The sequence below is a fragment of the Eretmochelys imbricata genome, chromosome 2, assembly GCF_965152235.1.
Source record: "Eretmochelys imbricata isolate rEreImb1 chromosome 2, rEreImb1.hap1, whole genome shotgun sequence".
In the NCBI taxonomy this organism is placed as follows: Eukaryota; Metazoa; Chordata; order Testudines; family Cheloniidae; genus Eretmochelys; species Eretmochelys imbricata.
Window position 1 is genome coordinate 22,245,196 of NC_135573.1, and position 14,890 is coordinate 22,260,085.

The 14,890-nt window shown below is 40.7% G+C and overlaps 1 protein-coding gene across 3 annotated transcripts in view; it reads right to left on the bottom strand.

The window, feature by feature from the left end:
- Positions 1-238: 238 nt before the first annotated feature.
- Positions 239-14,890, bottom strand: part of FAM91A1 (family with sequence similarity 91 member A1) — a 56,590-nt gene continuing 41,938 nt past the window's right edge. Inside the window, exons 23-25 of one of the 3 annotated variants that reach the window (XM_077809822.1) lie at positions 14,143-14,212; positions 4,549-4,663; positions 239-870 (exon numbers count right to left, since the gene is read on the bottom strand). In XM_077809822.1, the coding sequence (XP_077665948.1) occupies positions 863-870; positions 4,549-4,663; positions 14,143-14,212 (193 nt within the window). In that variant the 3' untranslated portion in view covers positions 239-862. Of the gene's footprint in view, positions 4,664-14,142; positions 14,213-14,890 lie in introns of all 3 variants that reach the window. The other 2 variants (XM_077809821.1, XM_077809820.1) reach the window with 2 other exon arrangements.

Below are 14,890 nucleotides of genomic sequence, written 5' to 3' on the forward strand. Positions count from 1 at the left end.
GGATGTACAATAGCAAACAGGTGAATGCTTGACATATGCAATACATAGAATGTGCAAATGCTTGACATATGCAATACATAGAATGTGCAAATTTATTTGGTGTTTTATTCTTTTACTTCTTGAAGAGTGGTAAAGTGAAGTGAAGAGATTTAATGTGAGCAGACCTAAAACACTTCTGAATGTTTTTGCTTGTTTCTTTGTAATTGCCATTCTGCTATAAAACAGAGTTCAGAAAGGATCAAAGAGGATTACTTTAATGAAGCAGGAATCTCATTTCTCTTCTTCCATAACTAAGCAAAAGGTCAACAGCTTTCCTATATTCAAGAACACAGGTCAACTTTCTAAAAGTCAAATACCAGCCTGAGCTTTCTGGAAGGGTTTGCAACTGGATTCAAGTACCAGAGTGCTGAGATTCTATAATGTGATAGTTACTTATTGGCCTGAATCAGCACTAAAAAAAAACAAAAACGATTCACGCCTGAATACTTAGTTGTGTAATAATTTCAACATTTTCTGTACTCTTCCAAGCTGGTTCTGAGTGTGCTTGGTATTATCCCCTTAAGTATGAAGTGAAGTCAGTGGGAATTAAGCATGTTTTTAAGTGCTTTGCTGAGGCCCTGAGTCACCAGGATACTAAACTATGTGAGTAGTCTCATTGCCTAAATTTACACCCACGCATAAGTGCTTTGCTGATCAGAATCCTAATTTGAGAGCTCAATGATGCCTTAAATTAGTGTCTTTTCTGGGGGCAAATTAATGGAGGATATGGGGCCAAAGCTGGATCTCAGGAAGTTCTTTGGCTCTTCGTGGAAGAATCATGGCTGGATGGGGAGCGTCAGGGTGCAGTTTTTATGCTCCACGATCATCTCTCTGAAAACCAATGGAGAAAAGGGTTTAGGAGGAAAGATATTGCAATGACTGAACTTATCTTCTGATAAAACTAAATGTCTGAAGATTTTGCTACTACAAGATATAGTAGCAAGATATTGCCAGAAATACTCTGATAATATATTATGGAGATTACTATAATTGGTTAATGGTCCTTCAATCCGTAAGTGCCACATTTTACTGCCATGTCCAGAAGAAACACACCTGAAAGGGAAAAGCATTTTGCCGTATTTTGATCTACAACACATTTTATTTGTAAACATTTGTTACATGTGCCAATAATTTAACTGAACACAAAATTTTGTACATTTCAATATATCCTATTAACAATGTCATACAAGAAAAAAATCAACTGTATTGAGTTACAGTTGTACTTGAAAACCTTCAGAATACAAACTGTGTTAGAAACACTGAACAAGAAAAGAAAAAAAGGTTTGAGAACAATGCCAGAGAGAATTTTTGAACCATTGTGTGATAGAAACCACAATGAAATCTTGTTAGTTGGCTCCTGTATCTCAAGATAAATCCAGCTAAAATACTGCTTAGGTTGACCGAACTAATTCCCAAAGCACAAAGCACAAAACAAACCACTTTTTTCGTTAACTTAATAGACTTCTTGGAAGGTAGATGCCTAAAATAAATTTAAAATATTATTGATTTTCCACAATTAATAAATCATTTGAAGAAAAAAGTTATATTGTCTTTATTCTTAATAACAATATCAAAAGATTATTTTGGTCTGAATGGAGGTCTTGCCGTTGTTTACACCGCATTTAAAACAAAATGTTGTACCTTGAATAAAGCCTCTGGACCATACCCAGTATCACAGTTGCAGTTGAGTTTATGATAGTTTAAGGTCTTTCTTTGGTAGTCACCTATTCAGTAAAATTTCCAAGCCTGAGGGTCTATAGTTAGGTTTCTAAATCCATCTTAAAGCACCTAAATAAGAGTAGCTTAATTTTGAAAAGCTGCCAAGTACCTGCAGCTCTTATTGTTAACCGTCAGATTTGTAGGTATTCAGCAATTCTGCTAACCAGGCTACTTTTATTTAGAAGCCTAACTTTAGGTATCCAAGTATGAATATTTAAGCCAATAATAGTGGAGAATTAAAAACAAATTTAAAAAAAAATTCTTCCATTAATTTTGAGGTTGCAGACGACAGACTTTTACATGAGCTACCATAATTGTACATATCTGTATATATACAATGTACAGGTGACAGCCGATATAAAGTTTGCTGCTAGCTAAACTACAAAAGCTCACTGCAGTATTTCAAATAATGCCTACGATACTGAAAATGTAAAGCATCACCTTCAGTATAGGTCCCTTCACTGTGTTAGACGGTGGATTAATGTCTCTTCATGTAGGATATTAATTCTCAGACAGATCAGACTATGGTCTGCTTTCTATGCTATTTCCCCCCTTACTAATATCCATAAAGAACATGTAGCATTCCTATTTTTTCTTTTTAATTTCCTTTGAAGGCAAAAAGACAGCCAGTATCAATTTAAAAATATGGACAATTTGTACATGTCCAATAAAAAAAAAAGTCAACCTTTTTTATTGTAGCGTACACACTAATCAACACATGAAGTCAAGCTCTGTAATATGTGCAGAATAAGCAAGTTCAGCTGCTACTGGTAAAATATAAAAGGAGAAGAGACAAACGTGAGAAGAGCATTGCACTGACCATGCTGAAGTACTTACAACTTCCAGTTTTTCAGCCGGAGAGAAAGCGCCACATTTACACTTAATAGGAATGTTAACCAAGTGAGAAATAAAGAAATAACTGAAGATTTCATTCTAATTCAACTCACTGTTCTATCACATTAGGGTGCTTCCCCCCACCCTTTTAAAACATATATCACATCAAATATTTTCTTCTTACCCTCTTATCAAACAAATACAAAAACTGAACATTACTACATTTACCATGTACAATTTCCAGCACTGCATGTTGCACAGGTTCTTGGTCCAATAATTGCTTAAACTGCAGGCAGGTGCTGACAGCATGGTTCAATTTCATTTTAAAGATAGTATATTAATGAATTCCAGTAAACAAAAAGTCATCAGAAATTTTTAGACACTAATCTTCAAAATATTCTACATACTTGTTTTCCTAGTATGCTTAACTGGATACGATGTGTTTAAAAGGGCAGGAAACCACCTTGCAGAGTTAGTATAAACTAAAATGAAGTAACACTGCACAAATTCCTCCCACCTCTAGGGAGGAAGCCTTCTAAACCTAGAAATGATTAAGTTGATATTTGTCATGAGTAGTTGATGGCTTACGGAAAACTTAAAAGAACTGTTTAAAGAAATACATCTGCCTACAGATTTTCGGCACTTTTTTCTGCATTTTTTCTTTATTGAGGACACCCACATAAAAACCAAAAGCTTTGTTCTTTTAGTATTAAGGCTTCTCCAACTGTTTATTCTGCCATCAACATGTTTGGTTTGTGACATCACTCTTTTCCACAGCGACGTTACAAACATAAATGAACAGCTTCCGGTGAGGAATAAGTGACAGAAGCAAAGACAAGGTGGGTGAGGTAATCTCTTTTTTTGGAGCAACTTTCGTTCATGAGACACATAAGCTTACACACTGCTCTTCTTCAGGTCTACTCTGTGTAAGCTCAAATGCTTGTGTCTCTCACCAACAGAAGTTGCTTCAATAAAAGATATCACCTCACCCACCTTGTGTGTCTAATATCCTGGGTCCAACACGACCCCAACAACACTGCATGTGACAGAAGCAAACATGCTTAAGGCGCAAAGATCCTAGTTTCATGTAAGTGCTCCAATAAAACAAGGGACAAAAGAAATATACTACTATATACGTAAACAGCTTTCTAGGAACAGAGGGAACCAAATTAATCCCTGGTGCAATTCTATTGCTCTCCATGAAATTACACAGAGGATGAAATTGACCCAATCTTTTTCTAAGATTTCCTAAAGGCATCAGTAGGATTTTATGTCTTCAAAACTTAAGACCTCATAGAAAGTGTCAATTCATTATTGTTATGTTGATTTACCAAACCAAACCTTCATCATCATCAGGCTGACCTACATAATATACAGACATCGGCAACAATTCTTAATGCCCCATAATACCACCATGATACCAGATTTTTACTATTTGAACACTACTGAAAGCCTTTCCAGAGCCAAATCTCCTACTTATAAACAGAATTCAGTAATAAAATACAAAACTAATTTATATATGAGCAACGAACATATCAAATTACTATTGCAATTTTGTGGTGACAGCATAGAAATTTAACAATAACCAGAAAGCCTAAAAAAGGTGTGTTTAGAATTATAAAAGAAATAGCGATTATCCCAAGATACAAATATAGCGCTGATAGCTGAAGAGTTTTCTGTTGCAGCCGGAAATGCGCCAATGAATAACAAGTTGTATACAGCGTGTTTCCCCAGTACTGCAACACAACACACTTAAAAACACTACTTTAATGTGGGTTATGCTGCAGCAGCAAAACACTTCTTAGTGGTTGGCAGTATAAATTAATTGTACTAGACAAAGAAAAAAGGCATTAAGTGAGCAATGCACGGTGAAACCAAACTATTGGATTTGTTCTTTAAGTACGTTTGCAATAAGAACTGGGGACGGGGACTGTCCATTCCATTCGGATAACATGCCTTCTTTGAACATTAGATTCTTGGCAGGAAGTGGAACACCCATTTCAGCAGAAGTAGGTTGTGAAAACAAACTTGAATTGGTGTCAGAGAGCAGATCCAGTGTTGAAATACCTTCCTAAAGACAAAGGGAAAAAATACAATGTTTTAAAATAGGAACAAAGGACCAACAAAGGACAAAAGACTTCAAGACTAAGCTCGATAAGTTTATGGAGGGGATGGTATGATGGGATAGCCTAATTTTGGCAATTAATTGATCTTTGACTATTAGCAGTAAATATGCCCAATGGCCTGTGATGGGACGCTAGATAGGATGGGATCTGAGTTACTACAGAGAATTCTTTCCTGGGTGTCTGGCTGGTGAGTCTTGCCCACATGCTCAGGGTTTAGCTGATCGCCATATTTGGGGTTGGGAAGGAATTTTCCCCCAGAGCAGATTGGCAGAGGCTCTGGGGGTTTTTCACCTCCCTCTGCAGCATGAGGCACGGGTCACTTGCTGGAGGATTCTCTGTACCTTGAAGTCTTTAAACCACAAGTTGAGGACTTCAATAGCTCAGACATAGGTCATGGGTTTGTTACAGGAGTGGGTGGGTGAGATTCTGTGGCCTGGTTGCGCAGGAGGTCAGACTAGATGATCATAATGGTCCCTTCTGACCTTAAAGTCTATGATTCTAAGGTGGTTTAGTACTAAAACTGGAGTTCTATTGACTCATTTAAGCCACAGTTCTGCATTCTGGCGGTTCTATGAATGCTACTTTCAACCACTGAAGTTTTGAATTTTTATACAGGTAAGTGCATGTGCCACAGAACGTGTCAGGACTCTTCTGCTATGTCTACATACAAACTCTCTCGGGTCCAAGAAGGCTTTTGGAAAAATCCAAAGTAGAATTAAAAAAAACTTCAATGAGAACTCCATTTACTGGTAAGTAACTAGACACTGAAAACATAGCTGAAGCTGGTGTTTGCCCTAGTGTCAGAGTCTAATAATCTTTACAAAATTATGCTCCCTTCCCATCTTGCATGAAACCTACCTTCAGGCCCTTGTGAGCCATCTGCCCTGCAAGGAAGCATAAGGAAGTCAAAGGAACTGTACTTCTTGGGATTTCTGTATGTTGTTCCTCTGCAAGGCAGACTCTTTATATTCGTCTCCTACTCTTATCCTTAGGCTTTCTTTTTTTCCAGACTGCCATCTATGCTGGGAACACCCTCAAAAGCAAGATGATCACCCTCTCTCATTCAAACACCTCTAAACCATTTCCACAAAGCCCATTAGTAATGCTGCTCCATTTCATTAAATTCATCGTGTCTCACCAATCAAAAGTCATTCTAAGATAGAACCCTTCTCTGTCAGTTTTGCACCTCTTACCTGATTTGTATTGGCTATTTAAGACTATACACTCATCAGAGCAGGAACCACATCATCCTTGATAATTTGTACAAGAAACACATTGTTGGCATTTAAATATTAATGCATGTGTAGATATATTTATTTCTCACATTCTGATTAGCGTGAAGAGGTGGGAGGCAGGGGGGTTGTAGTCACTTCCACTTTTTCATTCCTGGAATCCTTACCCAAAAGTATTTCATCACTTAACTCCCTAGCACACCCCCACATCTCTCTCATTATGTATTATGGCTTTATATGATTTCACGTGCAATGTATTTTATAAATACAAAACTATTTGTATTTTACATGCCAGATACGTGGATCGTTCTACCGATTTCTGATTACACCACCAGATAATAATCTCCATCATTTAGTACCCCCTTCTAGTTCTTGCTGGTTTCCAGTGCTCCTTGCATATGGATACAAAATTTAGAATGTTAAGATCCTTCATGTTTGGTCTTCAAATTTTATCTTCTGAAATGCTATGTATGTTGGAATTACATCACAGGACATTTGAATTAAGCAAAAAGCTCCTTCTCTTCCTTTTCTAATGAGTTTAAAGCAAGGCTTGTGTAGGAGTTCAATACCTCTTCAGTCTAAGAAACAAGTATCTAATCCAAATAGGCTTTCTTCACAAAAGGAATTTCAGTGCTCTGAAAATCTTAAACTCTTCTTTGTCCATCAGCACATTAAATCAGTTCACCAGTATCAATCTTCTCATGTGTGCTACAAGTTCCCAAAGGACCTCAAAGACCTCTCGCACTGCTGCCATCTTTGTCTGGGCTGAGGCTAATTTAATGCACCTAGTTGGAACTACTGTTTGACACTCCAGGAGGAATCTGCTTCAAGAAGAAATGAAGATTACTTTCTTGAGGTTACTTACCTGGAGTTCTTTCAGGTTGGCACATGGCCCATCTACAACTGCTAGTAGCAAATATCTCCAACAGATGGAGACAGAACTTTAGATGGGGAGGGCTCTGAGTTACTACAGTGAATTCTTTCCAGGTATCTGGCTGGTGGGTCTCGTCGACATGCTCAGGGTATAACTGATCACCATCTTTCTATCAGGAAGAAATTTCCTCCCAAGTCAGACTGGCAGAGACCCTGGGGGTGAGGGGTTGCCTTCTTCTGCAGCATGGGGCATAGGTCACTTGCTCGTTTCAACGAGAGTAAATGGTGGATTCTCTGTATTTTTAAATCTTTAAATCATGATTTGAGGAATTCAGTAACTCAGTCAGAGGTTATGAATCTATTACAGGAGTGGGTGGATGTGGTTCTGTGGCCTGAAATGTGCAGGTCAGGCTAGATGATCACGATGGTTCCTTCTGGCCTTAAAGCCTAGGAGTCTATGAGATGATGGATTTATGGATAATGCGCCAACCAGTGCAGCCTAACAGTAGAACCTTCTCCAAGCAGTGCCTGTTGGAACACACATGCGCCCTCTCCTCACTTTTGAACGTTCTGAGGGTGAGGATATAGAAGGGAGCACTGGCACTTTACTGCCTTAGTTCTTTCTGAGGCTGACCCAGAGAAACCAGGATAGGACTCTGAGAAATTGTGTGTGGGATGTGTGAATATGCAGAGTCATCTTGAAGAACTCTGGTTATTAGTAAATAACCTTAATTTCTCCTTCGAGTGGCTCTGCATATTCCCACTTATGGGTAGTTTGGCAAGTGATACTGTAAACTCAGGAGGAGGGAACAGAGTCCTAATTAATTAACTGCTCTACCAAATCTAGCATCCTCTCTTGAAGCCAAATCCAAAGCATAATGTTTAGTAAACGTATGGACTGACTTCCAGGTAGCAGCTTTGCAGATTTCCCCAATAGAAACATGTTTAAGACAAGCCCTAGAATTCTTACAGGAGTGCTAAGTGTTGTCACTCTTGTCTGAGAACAAGGTCCAGCCAGCAAAGGGCAAATCAATTTAACCGGCTTCGTCATTTTTGTGTAGTTCCTCTTTTTTAAGTTAAATGGTATTGTGGTGGGTTTCTTTAGTATTTTCTCCCTACCAGGATGTTAAATTTAATTACATTATGATCACTAATACTGAGTGCTTCAGCCATATTCATCTTTTGGATCAGATCCTGTGCTTGTCTAAATCAAGAATTGCCTCTCCCCTTGCAGATTCCAGGACAAGCTGCTCCATGCAGCAGTCATTTACGGAGTCTAGAAATTTTCTTTGCATCCCTTCCTGAGGTGACATATAGACAGTCATTCTAAGGATAGCTGAAATCCCCCATTATTATTGAGTTTTTTGCCTCTGTAGCCATTCTTCAATGTCACCATCCTGGTCAGGTGATCAGTAGTATATTATATTGCTATACTCTTATTGTTCAAGCACAGAATTTCTGTCCATAGAGATTCTGTGATACAGTTTGATTCATTTAAGATTACTATATTTGATTATGCTTCCTTTACATATAGCGCCACTCCCTCACCAGTAAAAAAAACAACGAGGAGTACTTGTGGCACCTTAGAGACTAAAATTTATTTTGGCATAAGCTTTCATGGGCTAAAACCCACTTAATCAGGATGGCCCATTTCAAACAGTTGATTATCACTACAAAAGGTTTTTGTTTTTTTTCCCTCCTGCTGATAATAGCCCACCTTAATTAATTGGTCTTGTTACGGTTGGTATGGCAACACCCATTGTTTCATGTTCTCTCTGTATATATATCTTCCTACTGAATTTTCCACTGCATGCATCCGATGAAGTGGGTTTTAGCCCACAAAAGCTTATGCCCAAATAAATTTTAGTCTCTAAGGTGCCACAAGTACTCCTCAGGTTTTTTTTGCGGATACAGACTAACACGGCTACCACTCTGAAATCCCTCACCAGCGTGACCTACTTGGTCATTCCTATATATTTGGTACCATGGTATAATGGTGTCCCATTGATTATCCTCATTCCACCAAGTTTCCATATTACCTATTATATCCTGTGACAGGGTCGGGCCAGATGGCTACAGGAGAGTAACAGAAGGCAGATATATTAGCCCCAGGCTAAGTAGGTCCCCTTTCCCTGGGTAAGGTAACAGGGAAGGTTCCAGAACAATCAGGAACCTTATGGAGACAATTAAGACAGGCTGATTAGAACACCTGCAGCCAATCAAGAAGCTGCTAGAATCAATTAAGGCAGGCTAATCAGAGCACCTGGGTTTTAAAAAGGAGCTCACTTCTGTTTGTGGTGTGTGTGTGAGGAGCTGGGAGCAAGAGGCACTAGGAGCTGAGAGTGAGAACGCGGACTGTTGGAGGACTGAGGTGTACAAGCATTATCAGACACCAGGAGGAAGGTCCTATGGTGAGGATAAAGAAGGTGTTGGGAGGAGGCCAAGGGAAGTAGCCCAGGGAGTTGGGCACAGCTGTTCCAGGAGGCACTCTAGACAGCTGCATTCCACAAGGCCCTGGGCTGGAACCCAGAGTAGAGGGTGGGCCCAGGTTCCCCCCAAATCCTCCCAACTCCTGGTCAGACACAGGAGGAGTCGACCTGGACTGTGGGTTCAGAAAAACAGCCAAGCTGAGGGCTGCTGTGAAACTCCAAGGCGAGCAAATCCGCCAATAAGCGCAAGACCCACCAAAGTAGAGGAGGAACTTTGTCACAATCCATATCCTCATTTAATACCAGGCACTCTAGTTCACCTATCTCAGTATTTAGACTTCGAGGATTTATATAGAAGCACTTTTACATTTTGTCAATATTCAGTTGCTTAACTTCATGTGTTCTATTTCAATGGGACTCTTACATTTGATTGTTCCTCACTAGTTCCTACATCCACTTTACCAACTTCTTTCCTATCCTCTTTACTAGGATATAGAGTTTCCCCTTTAATAAATTTATCTCTAAGGGATGTCTCCTCCCCAAATCATATGCTGCTGTGCACCTGTCAGTTTTCCCCCAGCTCTTAGTTTAAAAAAAAAAAAAAAAAAGTCTTCTACAACCTTTTTAATTTTACATGACAACAATCTGCTTCCATCTGGATTTAGGTGGAGCCCATCCTTCTTGTATAGACTCCTTCTTTCCCCAAAAGTTCCCTAGTTTCTAATAAAGGGGTTTAATAAACTTAAAACCACCCTCACTACACCACTGTCTTCATCCATTGAGACCCTGCAGTTCTGCCTATATTTCCAGCCCTGAGCATGGAACTGGAAGGATTTCAGAGAATGCTACCATGGAGGTTCTGGACTTTGATTTCTTATCTAGCAGCCTAAATTTGGTTTCCAAGACCTCTCTTCTATCTTTCCCTTTGTCAGCGGTACCTATGTGTATCACAACCACTGGCTCCTCCCCTTAAGTCTGTCTAGATGTCTCAGGAGATCTACAACTTTGCACTCGGCAGACAATTTATCATGTGGTTCTCCCAGTCATCACAAACCCAACTATCTATATTTCTAATAACTGAATTGCTATTACCTGGCTCTTCCTAGTATCTCAGGATCTCTCCCTAGGAGGGGTGTCCTCAGTGCAAGAGGATACCATGACACCATCTGGAAGGCGCATCCTAACTAAGGGATTGTTTTCCTTGGCTCCAGATGTTCTCCTCCACTCAGACTTTCATCCTCCTCAACAGCACACAGGCTGTCAGACTGGGAGTGGGACTGTTCTACTGTGTCCCTGAAAGTCTCGTCTGTGTACTTCCATCTCCCTTAGCTCTTCCAGTTCAGCCACTCTGGCCTCAAGTGTCTCTACAGTGTCTCCGAGGCCCATGAGCTGCTTGCACAAAAATGCCACTTGCCCACAAGACAGATATTCATACACGCTGCATTCAGTGCAATAAACTGGATAGCCTCCACTCTGCTGCTGGATTTCTGCCTGCATTATATTTACTCTTGCAGGGTTTTTGGTTTTATTTGGGGCGGGGGGAGAATTGGCCTAAGTTTAGAGTAGGTTTGTTTCATGTAGCGAGCGGCCTCTTACACTCCCTCTCTAAACTCCCTCACAAAATTCCCATTTTCTGCTCCTATTCACTAACTCCTTTGGTCATTTAGGAGCTGGCTTTTGAAACCCTTGTTCTCCCTGAGCTTATCTCCTCTGATCATCTGGTAACTTTTGCACAAGTTATTTACTGCCAAGTAATTAGTCACCCTAAATCACTAAAACAAAAAAAACAAACAAAAACCCGACCTTTTCTCCCTCTCTCCTATCTGGAGTCGAACAGGCTTAATCAGACCTGAATCTATTACTGGCTGCTGCAACCAGCAGGGAATTTGGCACAGGTGAGTATGAAAATATGAACATGCCTCATGCAGTACTTCAGAGAATTTGTCAGTTTTCTTAAAGATAAGCTGACAAGAAGCCGGGGTAGCCCAAACTGCTTCAGCAGGTTGCAAGAAACCTTCCAACATACGTAAAAACATCCGCTTCCTGAAAGGACCACCAAGAATGTCAAATACTGGATGTGATGCCACTTCCACAGCAACTGAAGGCAAGTTCAAAGTAGATTTCATACGATATATTAATTCATAAAATAGTAAAGCATCCTCAGAAGGAGAAGACAGAGAAGCAACACCAACATGCTCATCAGGTGAAATATCAGGTTCAAATTTTTTACCCACCTAACCATGCTCAAAAAGAGGAAGTAACTCTTCATTTTCTTACTCAGAAAGTATCAGGCACCACCATGTGAGCTGCAGACATATTCGGTGGAATCAGATCCAAAAATTTCCCAGAAGATGGATCCTTATTAGTTGGAATATCACTACTTCATCCATACGGAGGATGACTCAAGAACTCTTGCAGCACAGCCCAATAAGACCACAGACCTGCCAGTCTCTCCAATAATTGGGACCTGGGAACATATACATAGGATGAGGCAGCAGAAACTGTCCAAGAGGTTGAGGAAATCCAGACTTAGATGGCATGAATATGGACAATTGAGACCTTTCAACTCTCCCTCTATCCTCTTCCAACCGTGAATTCAACCTCTATTCCACTATTGATCTCACCGGAGATAGCAACGGCACTGGAGGATGCCTAAAAGCTGAGAAGGATCTGTTTGGCTATCCTCAAGGAGTCTTAAGAGGGAGAGGCAAAGATGGCTCTGTGAAAAGACTCACAATATCTTCCATTTTACCTTTTTCAGGTGAAAGGGATTTAGACCTCAGAACCAATGAAGGCTTCCTCCTTCTCGCTCTGAGCAATCACTCACTCAGATCCAACCAACAGTCAGATGTCATATTGAGAGCATGCCAGCACAATAATAGTCTTCTTCTGATCAGACATTGGCACTGGAGTTAATACAGGCAATGGTGCTGGTCTGACAGGCTTAGGAATCATCAGAGCTGGAGAGGGGCTCAACTCTGTAATCCTGAAACATGAAGCCAAATGCGGAACAGACTTAGGTCTCAGAGACTGAACCGCAGAAGACATATCCAAATCAGACAAAACCAATAAATCTGATCCACAACATTTGGCACTGCTGGCAGCGACTGACTTCTCCCTGCCTTTTTGATTTGGAACTGCGACAGTCAGAACAAACAGCCTAATCGTAGGGTCCTTAGCTATCAGTTGAACAGACAGGGCCCTCCAGCACAGATGGAGAGGAGCCTCCAGAGGAGAAAGACGTCTCTTCTCCGCTGCTGGAGTTCAGACCCAACAGCAAGCGCTGCAGCACCCGAGATCTGGACAGACTGCCAGAGCTGCCGGTCGCTGGAGACACCAAGGAATTGTTGGGGCTGCCATTAACTGTTTATCCCAGAGAGACTGACGATGACCCCCGAGACCCAGAAGTGTAGGAAGTAGCCCAGGGGAGCCAAATGTAGTTCGGTTGTGTTCCTGACTGACAGCTGGCCAACGTATTGCAGCCAGGTTTCCCCACTGACCCAGTGGTGGACCACTCCGCCACTGTTAGGGCCCTGGGCTGGGACACGGTGGAGTCAGGTGGGCCCACATCCCCCTACCCCTGCCACCCTACCCCTGGGGTGGCAGCCTCCTCACCATAGGCCAAGAGGCCTGCGTTTGTTGGCGGTCCGCCAGAGCCAGGACCCCCGACTGTTTGCTGCCCCACCCTGTTTGCGCTTACTGCTCTGTCCTGACTACAGGCCAGAGCGTCCAGACTTTGCTGCCGTGCCCTGTCTGAGGGCCTGGCATATAGACTTGCTGCCCCATCCTGTTTGAGGGTCTGGGCTAACAGACTCGTTACTGCTCTTTTCTGAATATCAGCCAGAGCCTCTTTGCTGCCCCGCACTGTCTGAGGGCCAGGGCTTATAGACATTGCTGCTCTACCCTGATTGTAGGCTAGAGCCCTCTAATTGTTTGGTGCCTTGGCCAGTCGGAGGACCATGGCCCCTAGACTCACTACTGTGTTACCCCGCCAAGTGGCGGAGACCCCGTGCGAATTCCCCCCAAACGGTGCCCTTCCAGAGGGCTTGTAGCAAGGGGGTGTGGCCTCTCTTCCAGACGGATGGAGGGACAGCTGCAACCGCCTTACAAGTACCAACGGACATAGGAAAGAACTTGTCAACTACTGTATATGAGGATACACATGTGCATATCATAGAATTTCAACAAGTTGGATGCTTACATGGCAACTGTAGAAATGCTGAGGCATTGTAGAGGAAATGCCAAGGTAAACATGCTACATCAATGCGCTTAAACAAAAAGTCTTCCAAAACATAGCCAAGAGTTTTACACATTTTCTCTTTAACATTAACTCATCACTACATTGTTTACATGAAGAAACACACCAGACTTCTTCAAGTAATAAAACTAGAATTTAACAGCATGTTTCATCTATCACTCAGACTTGGCTAAATTTAGGACATGAGATTTCATTACCAAACAATGACAGTTTTAAATAAAAATATTTCTCTTAAAAGGGATACGGGTCAACTTGATATTTAGAAGATTACTAAGTAGCACCTGAGGCTACACTTGCCCAGAGTCCCTTAATAATATTTAGGAGGTTATAAGCATGTTTCAAATCTCTCTCTCTCCTTTTGCTGTGAAAACCCATAAAGAACAGGGGAAACTGATTATATACGGAGCAGAGCAGTGATAACATACCAAGTATAAAACCAAACAATGGTATTTTCCCCTCTTATTTCAATGAAAATTCAGAAAATAATGAGATTTTTAATATGACAATGTCTTTAATAGCTCTATAATTAAAAAATGAATAAGCTACAAACTTCTACACAACATTTCACAAAAAAGCCAAAACCAAAAGACAGACCATGCAGAAGTTCCTACATTTTGATTTTTTTCCCTTACCTGGAATGAATAAACAAAGTTAAGAACCTGTAGAGACAGCTTTCTACTGGAATGCAAGAGTTTTTGAAGGCTGTCAAAATGAAAAAAGGAAAAGCTGTAAAACGTAGCAGGTGTCTAAAAAAGTGCACGTGTGCTGATACATATTGTTACTGTAGTGGACTAGAATACCAGGCTCACGATCTTAAGAGCAGCTCTAATGGTTCTTAACACCACTTGTTAAAATAAAACAGAATAATGTAATACTATCATTGTAGAAGAGGTAAATTGCTAACTAAACTCCAACCCCCCACTCCCTGCTTTTAACTGCCTGGGTTTTGTTCCATTCAACAAGTGAATATCCAATTTCCTGAAGCTATTTATATTTGTTACTATAATAAAAAGGTGTGGTTGAAAGTTTTACTCAATATGTATAATGTACATGAAGCATGAATAATATATTAAATTTTATTCTTGCTTCTTATGCTAGACCGTTCTAAAAAGGTATGCTATACAGTGGTTCTTAGCGTAAGTTACTTCTTAAAATGCAACACAGAAAAAGCTCCAAAAAAGGTGACAAGCAACCTATTTACCTGTAAGATCCTCACCGCAGAAGGCTATTAGGGCCACATTTTCAAATGGCCATAACACAGCCTCTAAAATTGTGCCCCTAAATCAGACACATTTTGCCAAGAAAAGATGAACTATAATGAAAAGCCACCTTCGAAATGACGAATACAAATCAGTGGCCATCACTTAAGTCCATAAGATT